Source organism: Lagenorhynchus albirostris, chromosome 1 (assembly GCF_949774975.1).
Source record: "Lagenorhynchus albirostris chromosome 1, mLagAlb1.1, whole genome shotgun sequence".
NCBI lineage: Eukaryota > Metazoa > Chordata > Mammalia > Artiodactyla > Delphinidae > Lagenorhynchus > Lagenorhynchus albirostris.
Window position 1 is genome coordinate 368852 of NC_083095.1, and position 16721 is coordinate 385572.

A 16721-nucleotide genomic window follows, 5' to 3' on the forward strand; every position below is an offset into this window, starting at 1 on the left:
CCAGGGGCTGCCTCAGGGCTTCTGGGGAGCAGGTAGAACTAGTGTAGCTGAGCCTTGGGCTGGGAGCGCAGGGGGCTGCCCTGGAGCCCTGGCGGAACAGGTAAAGCTTCTGCAGGTGAGTACGGGGCTGAGAGGGCAGGGGGCTGCCCGGGAGCTTTGGGGGAGCAGGTAGAGCTAGTGTAGGTGAGCCTGGGGCTAGAGGGCAGGGCGCCAGGGGCTGCCTCAGGGGTTCTGGGGAGCAGGTAGAGCTAGTGTAGGTGACCTGGGGCTGGGAGGGCAGGGGGCTGCCCGGGAGCTTTGGGGGAGCAGGTAGAGCTAGTGTAGGTGAACCTGGGGCAGGGAGGGGAGGGGGCTGCCCGGGAGCTTTGGGGGAGCAGGTAGAGCTAGTGTAGGTGACCTGGGGCTGGGAGGGCAGGGGGTTGCCTGGGAGCTTTGGGGGAGCAGGTAGAGCTAGTGTAGGTGAGCCTGGGGCTGGAGTGCAGGGCGCCAGGGGCTGCTTCAGGGCTTCTGGGGAGCATGTAGAGCTAGTGTAGCTGAGCCTTGGGCTGGGAGTGCAGGGGCCTTCCTGGGAGCTTTTGGGGAGCAGGCAGAGCTTCTGCAGGTGAGTACGGGGCTGGGAAGGTAGGGGGCTTCCTAGTAGCATTGGGGGAGCAGGTAGAGCTAGTGTAGGTGAGCCTGGGGCTGGGAGGGCAGGGGGCTGCCCTGGAGCTTTGGCGGAACAGGTAGAGCTTCTGCAGGTGAGCACGGGGCTGGGAGAGCAGGGGGTTGCCTGGGAGCTTTGGGGGAGCAGGTAGAGCTAGTGTAGGTGAACCTGGGGCTGGGAGGGCAGGGGGCTGCCCGGGAGCTTTGGGGGAGCAGGTAGAGCTAGTGTAGGTGACCTGGGGCTGGGAGGGCAGGGGGCTGCCCGGGAGCTTTGGGGGAGCAGGTAGAGCTAGTGTAGGTGACCTGGGGCTGGGGGGGCAGGGGGCTGCCCGGGAGCTTTGGGGGAGCAGGTAGAGCTAGTGTAGGTGACCTGGGGCTGGGGGGGCAGGGGGCTGCCCGGGAGCTTTGGGGAAGCAGGTAGAGCTAGTGTAGGTGAGCCTGGGGCTGGGAGCGCAGGGGCCTTCCTGGGAGCTTTGAGGGAGCACGTAGAGCTAGTGTAGGTGAGCCTGGGGCTGGGAGGGAAGGGACTTCCCTGGAACTTTTGGGGAGCAGGTAGAGCTTCTGCAGGTGAGTATGGGGCTGGGAAGGTAGGGGGCTTCCTAGTAGCACTGGGGGAGCAGTTAGAGCTAATGCACGTGATCCTGGGGCTGGGAGGGCAGGGGGCTGCCCGGGAGATTTGGCGGAACAGGTAAAGCTTCTGCAGGTGAGCACGGGGCTGGGAGAACAGGGGACTGCCTGGGAGCTTTGGGGAGCAGGTAGAGCTAGTGTAGGTGAGCCCGGGGCTGGGAGGGCAGGGCGCTGCCTGGGAGCTTTGGGGGAGCAGGTAGAGCTAGTGTAGGTGAGCCCGGGGCTGGGAGGGCAGGGCGCTGCCTGGGAGCTTTGGGGGAGCAGGTAGAGCTATTGCGGGGGAGTCTGGGGCTGGGAGTGCAGGGGGCTGCCCTGGAGCTTTTGGGGGAGCAGGTAGAGCTTCTGCAGATGAACACGGGGCTGGGAGTGTAGGGGGTTTCCCAGGAGCCTTGGTGGAGCAGGTAGAGCTAATGCAGGTGAGCCAGGGTCTGGGAGGGCAGGGGGTTGCCTGGGAGCTTTGGGGGAGCAGGTCGAGGTAGTGTAGGTGAGCCTGGGGCTGGAGGGCAGGGGGTTGCCTGGGAGCTTTGGGGGAGCAGGTAGAGCTAGTGTAGGTGACCTGGGGCTGGAGGGCAGGGGGCTGCCCGGGAGCTTTGGGGGAGCAGGTAGAGTTTGTGCAGGGGAGCCTGGGTCTGGGAGGGCAGTGGGCTGCCCGGGAGCATGAGGGAGCAGGTAGAGTTTCTGCAGCTAAGCATGGTAGGTGGAAGGGTAAGGGGCTGCCCCAGGAGCTTTGGGGTAGCAGGTACGCCTTGTGCAGGTGAACAGGAGCCTGGGAGGGGATGGGACTGCCCTGGGAGCTTTGGGGAGCAGGGAGAGCTTGTGCAGGTGAGCAGGGGTTTGGGAGGACAGGGACCTGCCCAAGTCCTCAGCAGACCAGGTACTGGGGTGAGCAGGTGAGTAGGCAAGTGTCATAGGGTGCAGGGACCGTTGGTGCTGTGGGCCCAGCGCTCCAGGGACAGTAGGCAGTCCGACGCCAGCTGAGCAGATGACATGAGGGTACAGCATCCCTGAGCTGAGCCCAGAGACCTGAGCCTAGGGCACTGGCAGGGCAGGACGCAGGGCAGCTGGCAGTGGGGGCAGAGCAGGGAGTCCTACAGGAGAGCGGGCTGGGGGCCCCCCTGGGGTGTGCGGAGGGCCCAGGGCAGGAGAGAAGGGACACAAGGGCAGGGACGACTCAGGCCTGAGACGGTGAACCGGAGCTCAGATGGGCAGAGGCTAGACACTCGATGGACAGGAAGCCCGGGCTCAGCTGAGGGGCCAGGATGAGGGGTGGAGGCAGGTGAGGGAGCATCTAGATGAGGGGAACCTGAGTGCCCTGAGAAAGGAGAGCAGCCTTTCCGCTGGAGCTCAGGGGGCTGGTAAGGCCGGGCGCAGGGGGCTACCCCAAGAACTCAGGGGAGCAGGCGGGGTTGTGCAGGGCAGCAGGGGGCTGCGAGGGCAGGGGCTGCCCCAGGTGCCCCAGAGTCAGAGGAAGAAGGGCGGAGGAAAAGGGAGCCCTGATCTGCTGGGAGGGGCTTTGTGGATGGCAAGGCCGGGTGGAGAGGGAACCTGGGAGTGCAGGTCTCTGGGGCTGAAGGGGCACGGGCGACCCTGAGGGGACCCAATGGGCCGCAGTTCTTGTACCCAGGGTCCCAACCCTGTTCCAGGAGACTGTAGGAGCTGGGACAGGAGGGGTGAATGTGCAGAAGCGAGGTGGGGTTGACAGGGCAGTGGACCTGGCAGAGGGGAAACGAGGGGCTCTTTTGGGGCTCAGACGGGTCTGCATACCTGGGCTGCGCAGAGCAGGGTCAGAGGGGACAGGTCCAGCCGGGGAATGGGGCTTGGGATGCTAGCACCCTGCAGGAGGAGAAGGCCAGGGGCAGTGCAAGGCTCCCAGGGATGCCAATGGGCAGAGTGATCCAGAACACACAGGCCCTGGGTGGCAGAGAGCAGGCCAGGACAAGGGGACAGGAGCAGAGCAGGGCAGTGGGCTCAGGGAGCAGTAGCCACTGGTCAGGGCTCAGAGCGAGGGCCTGATCAGGCCAGACACCCACAGGAGGGTAGGGGCCCCGGGGATCTGTTAGACCCTGGGCTGGCCCAGCACTGGCCCCCAGCTGTGTCTGGAGCCCACAGCTGCAGACGCAGGGACCTGGGGTGGGAGACAGCCATGCTGGGCCGCTGGTCTTCAGACACGCTGGAAGCACAAGGTCGCTGGGCTCAGCAATGGCCCAGGCCTGCACGCCTGATGCCCTGCCTGGACCCTCGCAGGGGTGAGGCCCTGGCAGTCACACGGCCTCCTCCCTCACAGTCTCCGTCAAGGCCCCGGCAGTCTACACTCTGGATTCCAGATGTGGGAGCACAACCGGCTCCACAGTGGTCGTGGGCTGCCTGGTCTCGAGCTACATCCCTGAGCCAGTGACCGTGACCTGGAACTCGGGCATCCTACCCAGCAGCGTGCACACCTTCCCATCCGTCCGAGGGTCCTCGGGGCTGTACTCTCTCAGCAGCACTGTGACCGTGCCTGCCAGCACCTCGTCCGGCAAGACCTTCACCTGCAACGTAGCCCACCCGGCCAGCAGCACCAAGGTGGACAAGCACATCGGTGAGAGGACGGGCCGCAGGGAGGGTGTCCACTACGAGACAGGCCCGGGGTCAGCCCTCCCACCTGAACGGACCGCACACCAGGGATGGTGAATCCCACCCAGGGTGTCACGGGAGGCCTGTCTCTCTCCCTCACCTGAAGGCCTCCCAGGCTCAGGGAGGGGGTCCTCTGGGCGTTTCCACCAGGTCCAGGGTGGGCACAGGCTGGACGCCTCCCCCAGCCCCTGGGGCCACAGAGTGGGCACAGGTCTCACCTGCCAAAACCTGCCCCTGCCCTAAGCCCAGCCCCAGGCCGTCCCCAACCCCGGTAACCTCCAGTCTGTTCTCTGCAGAAATCAAGGACTCCACACCTCTCCCAGGCCCCAAGTGTCCTGAATGCCCCAAGTGTCCCAAATGTCCACGTAAGTCAGCCGGCCTCATCCTACGCACCTCGGGGGTGGACCTCACCCAGGCGTGGCCTTGGGGCTTGGGGGAGGGGGATGGATGGGTGCCCAAGAGGAGGTCTACCCAGGGGCTGACTCCCTACCGTGTCTCCCCAACCAGCCCCTGAGCTCCCAGGAGGACCGTCCGTCTTCATCTTCCCCCCGAAACCCAGGGACACCCTCACAATCACCCAAACTCCCGAGGTCACCTGCGTTGTGGTTGACGTGGGCCACGAGGACCCCGATGTCCAGTTCACCTGGTATGTGGACGATGTAGAGGTGCGCACGGCCAAGACGAAGCCAAGGGAGGAGCAATTCAACAGCACCTACCGTGTGGTCAGCGCCCTGCCCATCCAGCACCAGGACTGGCTGAAGGGAAAGGAGTTCAAGTGCAAGGTCAACAACAAAGGCCTCCCGGCCCCCATCGTGAGGACCATCTCCAAGGCCAAAGGTGGGTCAGGTGGACGGGCGCAGGAGGGTCCCTGGGGGCCAAGAGCAGTGACCATCGTGCTAACAGCCATACCTCTCCCCACAGGGCAGCCCCGGGAGCCGCAGGTGTACATACTGGCCCCAGCGCGGGAAGAGCTGGCCAAGAGCTCGGTCAGCGTCAGCATAACCTGCATGGTCACCGACTTCTACCCGAGCGACATCGACGTGGAGTGGCAGAGAAACGGGCAGCCGGAGCAAGAGGAAAACTATGGCACGACCCCACCCCAGCTGGAGGCCGACGGGTCCTTCTTCCTGTACAGCAAGCTCAGGGTGGACAAGAAGAGCTGGCAGCGGGGAGACACCTACACGTGTGTAGTGTTGCACGAGGCTCTACACAATCACAACACGCAGAAGTCCATCACCCAGTCTTCGGGTAAATGAGCCCCACGGCGTTGTTGCCCCAGCGAGCCCTCCCTCCCCTTGGGCTCTCAGGGTCCAGCGAGGACGCCTGAGCCCCAGCCCTGTGTACATGCCTCCCGGGCGCCATGAAATAAAGCGCCCAGCGCCGCCCTGGGACCCGCAACGCTGTCATGGTTCTTTCCGAGCAGAGCCCTGGGGCACGCCGGGCCTGCATGGGGCAGGGGCGGGCCCGGCTCTGGGTCACAGTTTGTCACCACCAGTGCGGGAGAGCTGACCCCCTCAGGGCCGGACCCAAGTGTGCGGGCCTGCGCAGGCCACTTGGGGGCTGCCCGAGGCCGGGGAGGGCCCCTCCAGGAGGGGACAGCTGCTCCGGCCGCCCTCCACCCTGCAGCTGCTGGGGCTGGAGTGTGTGCCCGGAATGGGAGAAGCCCACCAGGGACCCTCAGGAGAATGAGTGCCCACTTCTTCCCACCCCTGTTCCAGCCCAAGCTGTGGGACACTGGCCGTCCTCGTCCCCACATTCCTGTCCCCGGCTCCAGAGTCCGCGTGCCGGCTCTCTGCCCTCACGGGGGCCACACACAGCCCGGGGTCGGGGGACGGCCCTGCTGCACTGTCAGGCACGGGAGATCAGGACCCCCGCCCCTCAGGCCAGGTGGCTCTGCCCTGCTTGTCCCTGCCAGGGCCAGGCCTGTGCACTCGTGGGGACACTCATCCCTGTGCCCACAAGGGGCAGAGGCAAGCAGCCCTGAGTGCCCAGGGAGGGACCCTCCATACGCACCCGTGGACACTGAGCCCAGAGCCATTGAAAACAAGCCCCCACTGAGCCACACCAGCCGGCACACCACCGCCTTCATCCACATGCACTCACCTGCCCGCGTACACACGTGTGCAGTGCACCCACCACAACACCCACATGCGTGCACACACGCGGGCCTTGCACACGGGCCCTCCCACAGGGCAGCCGCACAGACGCACACCCGACCACAGAGCTGGGTCTCATGAGCCCTCACCGTAGACCCCAGGCTGGTCCCCACCCTCCAACGCCCACGGGACAGAGACCAGCACTGTGCTGCCCCTTCCCTGGGCCAGGGCCCACAGCCCACGCGCTCTGCTGACACTCCCGCCCTCCGGGTCTGGCCCCCAGCGGGAGAGGCGGCCGGGGCCTGAGCCACTGTCCTGCGGGGGGTCCGGGCACCCTCCCCGCAAGCGCCCCAGCTCAGCGCACAGCACAGGGGAGGGAGCAGGACCCACTGGCCAGGCCGAGACGGGGGCCCAGGCTGGAGGAATGGGGGGCTGGGGCCGGTGCTCAGCGGCTGTCCTCAGGTGCCTCTGGCCCGGCCCACCGGGGCATCCCGCCACCACCGCGCCACACTGGGAGCCGCGCTGCGAGGCCCCATGAGCCCAGCCCTGCCCCCGGGGGCAGGCACAGCACTGACCCCACCCTCCCTGTGCAGAGCTGCTGCTAGAGGAGGAGACCTGTGCTGATGCCCAAGACGGGGAGCTGGACGGGCTGTGGACGACCATCTCCATCTTCATCACCCTCTTCCTGCTCAGCGTGTGCTACAGCGCCACCGTGACGCTCTTCAAGGTGGGCGGGCCGGCCCCGCGGCGCCCTCGCTGTCCCCACTGTGTCTCCTCCTGGCCCCCGGCCCCTCACTGTCCCTCAAGTCCCCTCACTGTCCCCTCACAGTCCCTCACTGTCCCTCACTGTCCCTCACGGGCCCTCACTGTCCGTCATGGGCCCTCACTGCCTCTCACTGTCCCTCACTGTCCCTCAAGGGCCCTCACTGTCCCTCACTGTCCGTCACGGGCCCTCACTGTCCCTCACTGTCCCTCACGGGCCCTCACTGTCACTCACTGTCCCTCACTGTCCCTCACTGTCCCCTCACCGTCCCTCACGGTGCCTCACTGCCCCTCACGGGCCCTCATTGTCCCTCACTGTCCCTCACTGTCCCCTCACTGTCCCTCACTGTCCCTCACTGTCCCCTCACAGTCCCTCACTGTCCCTCACTGTCCCCTCACAGTCCCTCAATGTCCTTCACTGCCCCTCATGGGCCCTCACTGTCCTTCACGGTCCTTCATGGTCCCTCACTGTCCTGCACTGTCTCTCACTGTCCCTCACTGTCCCCTCACAGTCCCTCACTGTCCCTCACTGTCCCTAATGGACCCTCACTGTCCCCTCACTGTCCCTCACTGTCCCTCACGGGCCCACACTGTCCTTCACGGTCCCTCACTGTCCCGCACTGTCCCGCACTGTCCCTCTTGTCCCTCACTGTCCCCTCACTGTCCCTCACTGTCCCTTACTGTCCCCTCACTGTCCCTCACTGTTCCTCACTGTCCCCTCACTGTCCCTCACTGTCCCTAACGGGCCCTCACTCTCCCTCACTCTCCCTCACGGGCCCTCACTCTCCCTCACTGTCCCCCACTGTCCCCTCACTGTCCCTCACTGTTCTTCACTGTCCCCTCACTGTCCCTCACTATCCCTAACGGGCCCTCACTCTCCCTCACTCTCCCTCACGGGCCCTCACTCTCCCTCACTGTCCCTCACTGTCCCCTCACTGTCCCTCACTGTCCCCTCACAGTCCCTCACTGTCCCTCACTGTCCCTAATGGGCCCTCACTGTCCCCTCACTGTCCCGCACTGTCCCTCACTGTCCCCTCACTGCCCCTCACTGTTCTTCACTGTCCCCTCACTGTCCCTCACTGTCCCCTCACTGTCCCTCACTGTCCATCACTGTCCCCTACTGTCCCTCACTGTCCCTCCCTGTCCCTCACTCTCCCACACTGTCCCCATCATGGCCTCCCGTCCCCCCGGAACTCCTCGCTGTCCGTCGGCCCGGGGAATGGGGACAGGCCCTGGGGGGCGGCCCGGGTGGTGTCCAGCCTGCGCTCACTCCTGCTGCCCCTCAGGTGAAGTGGATCTTCTCGTCGGTGGTGGAGCTGAAGCGGACGATTGTCCCCGACTACAGGAACATGATCGGACAGGGTGCCTAGCGCTTGCTACGGGCTGCGTCCTGGGCTGCCCCTGACCTATAGGACCACGTCTATCCCCCTGTGCCGCTCAGCCTGCGCCAGGCCTCTCCTCCGCCCGCTGACCTCGCCAGCCTCTGAGCTCACGAGCACCCTCACCTGCATCCCCGGCCTCTGGCCTCGTGGCCACCACAACCTGCCCCCCACCCCACTCACAGACCCGAGGGGACCGCAGGTGATGCCCAACCTGAGCTGATGTCCCCGCAGGACACCTCCGGGACCCCAGGGACCACCGGGAACACCCGGGTCGGCGTGGGGGTCCCCCTCGAGCAGGAGGAGGAGGCCGGCATCTGGGCCTGGCCCCTGCATCTTGTCCCGGCCGAGCTCCAGTCGCAGGGTCCCCGGGAGGAGGGCCTGTGCCAGATGCTGGAGGGGGGCCGCCCGCCTCTCCCAGCAGGAGAGCTTCTGCAGGTGCCGCTAACGGTCCCTCAGGTCACCTCCACCGAGGACGCTGCTCAGAGCAAGGCCCGGGCCCGAGGCCGCTGCAGGAGCCCCAGCGCGGGAGGCGGTGAGGTCCAGCCAGACCGGCCTCCCGGGGAGCACGCTGTTGACCTGGTGCCCCGCGGGCTGAGCTGGAGGGGCTCCCGGAAAAGAGGGCAGAAGGCGCGGCCAGCCCATCCTGCAGCCAAAGGCCTGAGGCACGTACAGCAGGAGCTCCGCCTGCACCGGGGTGGGGGTGAGAGACGCGACCCGCGTAGGGCCAGCCTCGGACCCCGGGCCCCCGCCTCAGGGCCCGGTACCAGCTCTCCGGTCTCTGCGGAAAAGCGCAGTCAGCATGCGCGTGTGGTGGAGCTGCTCCCAGACTGGAGAGAAGGGCCCCGTGATCGCAGCTCGGGAGGCCTTTCTCCTTCTGAACGTGGGGCCCGTCGATGCTCTTCGCTGTGTCTTCATTTTGTTACGACAATAAAGCGTTCTTTACAGTCGCCTAGCTCGCTGAGAAGTCTCCCTAGGTTGACACGCCGCCTACCCTCGGGAAATCCACAGCCAGTCTCCCCCATGCCACCACCCAAGCCTGGGGTTCCCACCTGGCCTGTGGGTGCAGGGGCGAGCCAGGGGCCTGGGGGAGCCATGGGGAAGCCGCACGTGTTGGGTGTGTCTGCACAGGCGGCTGTAACAGACACCACAGGGGGCCTTTGACCACAGACGTCACTGTCTGACACCCTGGAGGCTGGAATCCCAGATCCTGGAGGTGCAGGGCTGGCTTCTCCCGAGGCCTGGCTCCGTGCCACGTAGACGCCGTCTTCTCCGTGTCCTCACGTGGTCGTCCCTCTGTGCGTGTCTCTGTCCTAATGTCCTCCTCTTTTAAGGACGCCAGGCAGACTGGATTAGGACCCACCCTAGAGACCCCAGTTTACATCACCACATCTTTACAGACCCCATCTCCAAATACAGTTACATTCTGAGGTCCTGGGAGTCCGGGCTTCAAAGCTGGAATTTGGGGACACAATTCAGCCCAAAACAGCCGAGCTGGGTGCGAGAAAGGAGGACCGGGGGGACGCCAGGATCCCAGGCCAGGAGGGGCAGCGGTGGGGACGGGCTGCCAAAGGGGAGCAGAGCCAGACCCGGCTCACCGCTCAGGACAGACGGCAGTGAGAAGGACCGCAGGAGGGGAGGGGGTCGGGTGGCACTGAGCTCAGCTGGCTGCACAGAGGTGACCAGTGTGTCACAGGAGAAGCAGGAGTGGGGCTCCAGGGGCTCTGGTGAGGGACCAGGAAGGGTGGCCGTGCAGAGGCGATGAGGCCGCTGTGCCCGCCGGCCGGCAAGGATGCAGGGATGGGTCAGGACTCCGCCCTCACGGAGACCAGGGACCCATCCCTCCTGGTGATTCCACCTCAGAGGAGACACACCCCTCCCCAGAGGGCAGAGTCGGGATCCACAGCTGTCAGCCCTTCTCAGTAAAACCTCCAAAAAAGTGGGCCGGGGTCTGGGTCGGGTGCTGGCCGTGCTGGGCTCCCTCAGGCCGGCGTTTCAGGGGGGCTGGCTCATCCCGGGGACGCGGCCTTGGGCTGCCGGAAGCCATGCTTGTGTTTGTTGCAGCCTTTCAGGGCGAGGGGACTAGCAGGACAGCCCCCCAGACCGGCAGCCGGAGTCTGCTCAGCAGGGACGCTGCACCCCAAGGCCGTCCGATGTGCCGGTGCAGCTTCCTGTGGGGGGACAGAGACAGACAGAGGCAGAGACAGAGAGAATGGTATGCAGGGAAGGGACTGCATCGCTCAGCGGTCCCTGCACCAAACGGGGAGGCCGGGAGGGGCGGCAAGCAGGATGGCCGAGGGGTGCACGGCAGTGTCCGGGAGAACACCTGGCCCTCGGGGACCCTGCCAGCACGCTGGGCACGCCGGCACAGGACCCCCTCTGCCTGCTGGGCTCCATGGGGGCTCCCGGTGACGGACCTGGGGGTCAGCCCACACCCTGCGTTTCCCTCCCCCGAAACATGTGACCGAGAAGCTGAAGTTGCCTGAGGGCAGCACCGCCTGCCCAGCCCTGGGCCCTGCCCCTCGCTTCCATCCCCCAGACCAACGAGCAGCCGCTAGCCGGCCCGCCCCGCACGAATGCCAGGGTGGTCACACGAGGGCCGGCCCCACGGCCTCCTAGCTGAACCCCGTCCCTGGCATGGCTGCCTCTGGGCCCCTGGAGAACTGCCCCACACTGGGCCCAGGGCTCCCACCCTCCCCACCAGCAGTGCCACACCACACGGCATCCCTCACCTCTCCACGCCCCCCAAGCACTCCGAAGACAGTGGCCGACGCCTGCCCTTGAGCCCCTCGGGCTGCCCCTGTGTGCGTCTGAGATCAGCCTCCCGCTGCGTCCTGACCCCTAGCGCCCCCCAGACCATGAGCTCCGCACACACCTGTCAGTGCCTCACCTCACCACCACACACCTCCATCTGTGTCTTACACACACACACGGGTGCCGAGAGGCCCCAGCTCAGCCCCAAGGTCGAAGGCAACAGGGGGCCCGCCTATCACAGCCCCACACCACCCCACTTTGGGGCAAGTCCCAGAAGAGCATCTGTTCCCTCCACAGAGAGACCTGGGCTGGGCGTGGGTGCTGACCACCCCAGGCTTCTCCCAGGCCCCTGGGCTCGGGCCCACACCGGTTCTGACTGAACAACCCCTGAAACACAGCGACGGCCTTGAGCCCGTGGCCCAGCCCACGCTGGAGCCCAGAGCCAGATCTAGGACTCAGAGTCCCCACCAGCCCGATCCAGCGTCTGAGTCCAGCCCAGCCGAGCCAAGGGCTCACTCCCCAGGCTCAGTCCCGCCCTCAGTGCCCCCAGGGCCAAGTGCGCTGCCGCCCATGCCCTGCTCCTGTCCCCTGCCCACCCTCCCTGCTGTCCACCCCCAGGCCCCGTTCGTGCAGAATGAGGATGCAGAGAAGACCTTCCGGGGAAGGTCCGGGGGAGTTTCCAGGGCTGCAGGCAGGGCCCTAGGCTGTGAGGCAGGGTCCCACAGCAGAAGGCGCTTCCCGAGGGGTCCGCAGTGTGGCCACATCAGCCCTGCAGCACCCACCCACACCCCCGTGCCCTCGTCCTGACGTAGGAGATAGACGGGCTCCAGGCTGAGCAGAGACCACCTGGAACACCGTCCGCATGTAAGCAACCTAAGCCACCCCTACGGCACATGACTCACTGCAAGGTCCCCGTGTGCTCTTCCCCTCTGACCTTCCTTCTAGTAAACACTGTCTCTATTTCACAATCTTGGTCTCTTTCCTAAATTCTTTCTTCAAAGAAGCAAGACAGAAGTCCATCTTCCAGCTGATCCACTGCCAGAATCAGGTCGACCCCTCCTCTTTACTTTTCCTTTTAAAGTTCCTTAAAGTAAAGAATCCCTTGCCACCTGAGCACACCTTGGGGAGGTGCCTGTGGTCCCTGGGGAGCAGGAGGTTCCCCCACTCCAGAGGATGTGGACAAGGGGCCAGAAGGAAGGGGGCAGAGGGCAGCTCTGGGCCTCGAGGACCCAAGTGTCCAGCCAGGCTCCGCCTCAAGAGTCCTTCAATGCCCACTGAGACCCCGGTTCAGGCTCCACCACGCCTGCACCACTGGCCTCCAGCCCAGACTCACCGCCCCTCCCCACACGAAGGTAAAGGCAACAGTCCCACTCCCCGTGGGCAAACCCTGAGGGGCTCATTCAGTGGTCAGTGCAGGAGGCCGCAGGAACACAGCTGCACAAGCACCAGGGTGGAGGCCGGCATCAGCCTCCTGGGGCCCCAGTCACCACCCAGCCGTCCACCCACTGAGCTCACGCAGACAGGCCAGTCCTCAGGCCCCATCCCGCCAGCCTGCCCGGACGTCCCGATGAACAAGCGATAGCTGTCTGGGGCTGGCCGCCACCGTCCTCGAGAAGAAAGCTGGGAGCCGCGCAGGCAGGAGCCACGGGCACCAGGGAGAGGGCCGGCTGGCCAAGCACAGTGGTGGGCATGGGCTGAGCCTCCTCCTGAGGGTAAAGAGCTGGAGAAGCCCACCCACAAGGGGCTCTGAAGTCCCATGGAAACGGGGCAGAGCACATGAGCACATGTGACACAGGGCAGGACTCCTTCATATACAAAGAGCACTCGGCAACCAATGACAAGAAAGAAATGTGAGCAGTGGGTCCTGCACTGTAAGGAAAAACCGGGTGGCCAGTAACAGGAAGAAAAGGTTTCAATTATTAGGAAAGGTAAAATAAGGAGGAAACTAGGGGCAGTGAGTGACCTTCTTGGCCTCTGAGGGCCTGTGAGCAGTTAAGACCATTCTTCAGGGCCCGGTGGCCTCCTTCCCAGCATACGAGTGCCCAGACTCTGTTGACAGGAGAGTCCACTTGCGGCAAAGGCCCTTCTGAGAGCCGCCATCTGCGCTGGGAGACCAGGCGTCCCATGAACTCCGACACGGACCATGCAGCCTGCTGGGGTCGGGCATAGAAAACCCAGGATTGGGCAACTCTGAGGCTTGTCCAGAGAGCCCGAGTGTTTGGTTCCAATAGAACATGAGAGGGGCAATAGAGCACTTCACACAAGGTCAAGGGCGCAGCCCTGCTCTGCTCTGCCCCCTCACACCGACACTCCCTGGGGATCTGCTCCGGAGGCGGGCAGGATGCCCTGGCGATCTGGGCTGGGAGGGAGGGGAGATGCACTGTAATGTAAGCTGGATGCAGAGAGGTGCACTGGGGATCTGTGCTGGGGCGGGGGAGGGGTGATGCACAGGATAAATCCCAAGGGGGCCTCATGAACTTTCTCATTCACAAGACACTAAGGCCAGGGCTGTGGTGGGATACTCAATTTACACCTGTACCCGGCCAACCATATATAAAGATGGAACTCTGACCCAAGAATGAAGCCAACAGCCCAGGACACCCAGCCACCATCACAGGATCCAGCCCAGGAAGCAGTCTGCTCCCTCCATGCTACCCTAAACCCAACCCTCCACGCTAGACCTGCAGGAAGTCAGACCTCCATCTCTAGTGACAGCCCAGGAAGCCCTACAACCGCCCTGTGACATCCCCCACAATGGCCTGGCTTGATCAATAACCCACAGCGTCCATGGTCTTTGTTCTCGCTTCTGACTGAGGACTAACTGGACAAAACCAGACGTGTCCCAGCCATCGCAGGGGTGCCTGCGTCTTGTTGGCCGTCCAGCTTCCCCAGCCACGCAGCCCCCATCAGGACACCAGAGGCACTCTTTTTCCTATAAAGAAGCCTTCTATAGACAGAAAATATTTTAACATGCTAACACACACATGATATAATAAGTATGTTTTAGGCCCTTACATGGGCATAGTGTTATATGTATATAGCAACAATTAAGCCACATACGCATAAGAAAGCCTCAAAGCCACCCACTCTCCTGCTGCCCGAGTTGTGGCCCAGCCAGCTGGGCACGGCTCCCTGGCTGCAACAGCTCAGATAAACAGCCTCTGCTTTTCCCGTTAAAACGTTTCCAGTGTTTTAGGAGACACAAGGTCTCGTGACAATAGCTCAGGGTCACAGTGACAGCCCCAAATGCATCCCGAGACCTGGACACAACAGGGACAAAGGTGAAGCTGGCGTTCGGGCCTGGGCAGGGAGGTGATCGCCCATGGAAATGAGCAGAGAAGGGGTTGGCAGGACAGCCACGAGGCCAGAGCAGCACCATGGCAGGTAGCGCCGTGCTTGACAGCTGTGCTCGACCACAGTGCTCTACCACGCAGACATGGATGCTGACAGAGGGTCTCGCCCTCCTCTTCCTCACAGGACCGGTCACACAGCCAGGCCTGCCGGCACCCTGAAGGGCACCCAAACCACAACACGAGGAGTGTCGGGGCATTTCTTTTTTTTTTTTTTTTTGAAATATAGCTGATTTACAATGCTGTGTTCGTTTCAGTTGTACAGCAAAGTGATTCAATTATACATATACATGTATCTATTCCAGATTCTTTTCCCTTATAGGTTATTATCTATTCTATATAGAGTAGTGTGTATATGTGAATCCCAAACTCCTAATTTATCCCTCCCCTCCCCTCTCCCCTTTGGTATCCATACGTTTGTTTTCTATGTCTGTGAAGTCTATAACTGTTTTGTATGTAAGTTCATTTGTATCATTTCTTTTAGATTCCACATATGAGTGATACCATATGATATTTGTCTTTCTCTGTCTGACTAACTTCACTTAGTATGGTAACCTGTAGGTCCATCCATGTTGCTGCAAATGGCATTATTTCATTCTTTATTATAGCTGAGTAATATTCCTTTGTATATATGTACCACATCTTCTTTATCCATTCATCTGTCGATCGGCATTTAGGTTGCTTCCGTGTCCTGGCTATTGTAAACAGTGTTGCAATGAAAACTGTGGTGCCTGTATCTTTTTGAATTATGGTTTTCCTGGACATATCCCCAGGAGTGGGATTGCTGGATCATATGGTAGCTCTATTTTTAGGTTTTTCCATACTGTTCTCCATAGTGGCTGTATCAATTTTCATTCCCACCAACAGTGTAGGAGGGTTCCCTTTTCTCCACACCCTCTCTAGCATTATTGTTTGTATAGTTTTTGATGATGGCCATTCTGACCGGTGAGAGGTGGTACCTCATTGTGCTTTGATTTTGCATTTTTCTAATAATTAGGGATGTTGAGCATCTTTTCATGTGCCTTCTGGTCATCTGTATGTCTTCTTTGGATAAATGTCTATTTAGATACTCTGCTCATTTTTCTATTGGGTTGTTTCTTTGTTCTTTATATTGAGCCATATGAGCTGTATATACATCTTGGAGATTAATTTCTTATTGGTTGCATGGTTTGCAAATATTTGCTCCCCATCTGTAGGTTATCTTTTTGTTTTGTTTATGGTTTTCCATTGCTGTGCAAAAGCTTTTCAGTTTAATTAGGTCCCATTTGTTTATTTTTGTTTTTATTTCCATTACTCTAGGAGGTGGGTCAAAAAAATCTTGCTGTGATTTATGTCAAAGAGTGTTCTGCCTATGTTTTCCCCTAGGAGTTTTCTAGTACCCAGCTTCACACTTACGTCTTTAATCCATTTTGAGTTTATTTTTGTCCGTGGTGTTAGAGAATTTTCTAATTTCATTTTTTTACATGTAGCTGTCCAGTTTCCCAGTACCACTTATTGAAGAGACTGTCTTTTCTCCACTGTATATTCTTGCCTCCTTTGTCATAGATTAATTGACCATAGGTGTGTGGGTTTATTTCTGGGCTGTCTATCCTTTTCCATTGAGCTATATTTCTGGTTTTGTGCCAGTACCATACTGTTTTGATGACTGTAGCTTTGTAGTATAGTCTGAAGTCAGAGAGCCCGATTGCTCCAGCTCCATTTTTCTTTCTTAAGATTGCTTTGGCAATTCAGGGTCTTTTCTGTCTCCATACAATTTTTTAAATTTTTGGTTCTAGTTCTATGAAAGATGCCATTGGTAATTTGATAGGGATTGCATTGAATCTGTAGATTACCTTGGGTAGAACAGTCATTTTTACAATGTTGATTTTTCCAATCCAAGAACATGGTATATCTCTCCATCTGTTTGTGTCATCTTTGATTTCTTTCATCAGTGTCTTATAGTTTTCGGAGTACAGGTCTTTTGTCTCCTTAGGTAGGTTTATTCCTAGGTATTTTATTCTTTTTGGTATGATAGTAAATGGGAGTGTTTCTTTAATTTCTCTTTCTGATCTTTCATTGTTAGTGTATAGAAATGCAACAGATTTCTGTGTATTAATTTTGTATCCAGCAACATTACCGAATTCATTGATGAGCTCTAGTAGCTTTCTGGTACTGTCTTGAGGATTTTCTATGCATAGTATCATGTCATCCGCAAATAGTGACAGTTTTACTTCTTCTTTTCCAATTTGGATTCCTTTTATTTCTTTTTCTTCTCTGATTGCTGTGGCTATGACTTCCAAAACTATGTTGAATAAAAGTGGTGAGAGTGGACATCCATGTCTTGTTCCTGATCTTAGAGGAAATGCTTTCAGCTTTTCACCATTGAGAATGATGTTAGCTGTGGGTTTGTCACATGTGGACTTTATCATGTTGAGGGACATTTCTTTGAAACTCTGAGTGAGTGTTCCCGTCCAAGGTCTGAGCAACCTCTTGGGGCAGAAGATCATGAGCTTCCTTGG

The 16721-nt window shown here is 60.5% G+C and overlaps 2 gene segments (V, D, J or C); both read left to right on the plus strand.

Annotated features, from left to right (window-relative positions):
• Nucleotides 1-3932: 3932 nt before the first annotated feature.
• Nucleotides 3933-5138, plus strand: LOC132515379 (immunoglobulin heavy constant gamma 3-like). The segment is given in 4 exon segments: nucleotides 3933-3963; nucleotides 4179-4247; nucleotides 4390-4719; nucleotides 4804-5138. Coding segments are annotated over 4 exon segments (765 nt in total).
• Nucleotides 5139-8341: 3203 nt separating this feature from the next.
• Nucleotides 8342-16721, plus strand: part of LOC132515482 (Ig gamma chain C region-like) — a 29717-nt gene continuing 21337 nt past the window's right edge. The window contains 1 exon segment of the C gene segment in view: nucleotides 8342-8822. Within this exon segment, the coding sequence occupies nucleotides 8342-8822 (481 nt within the window).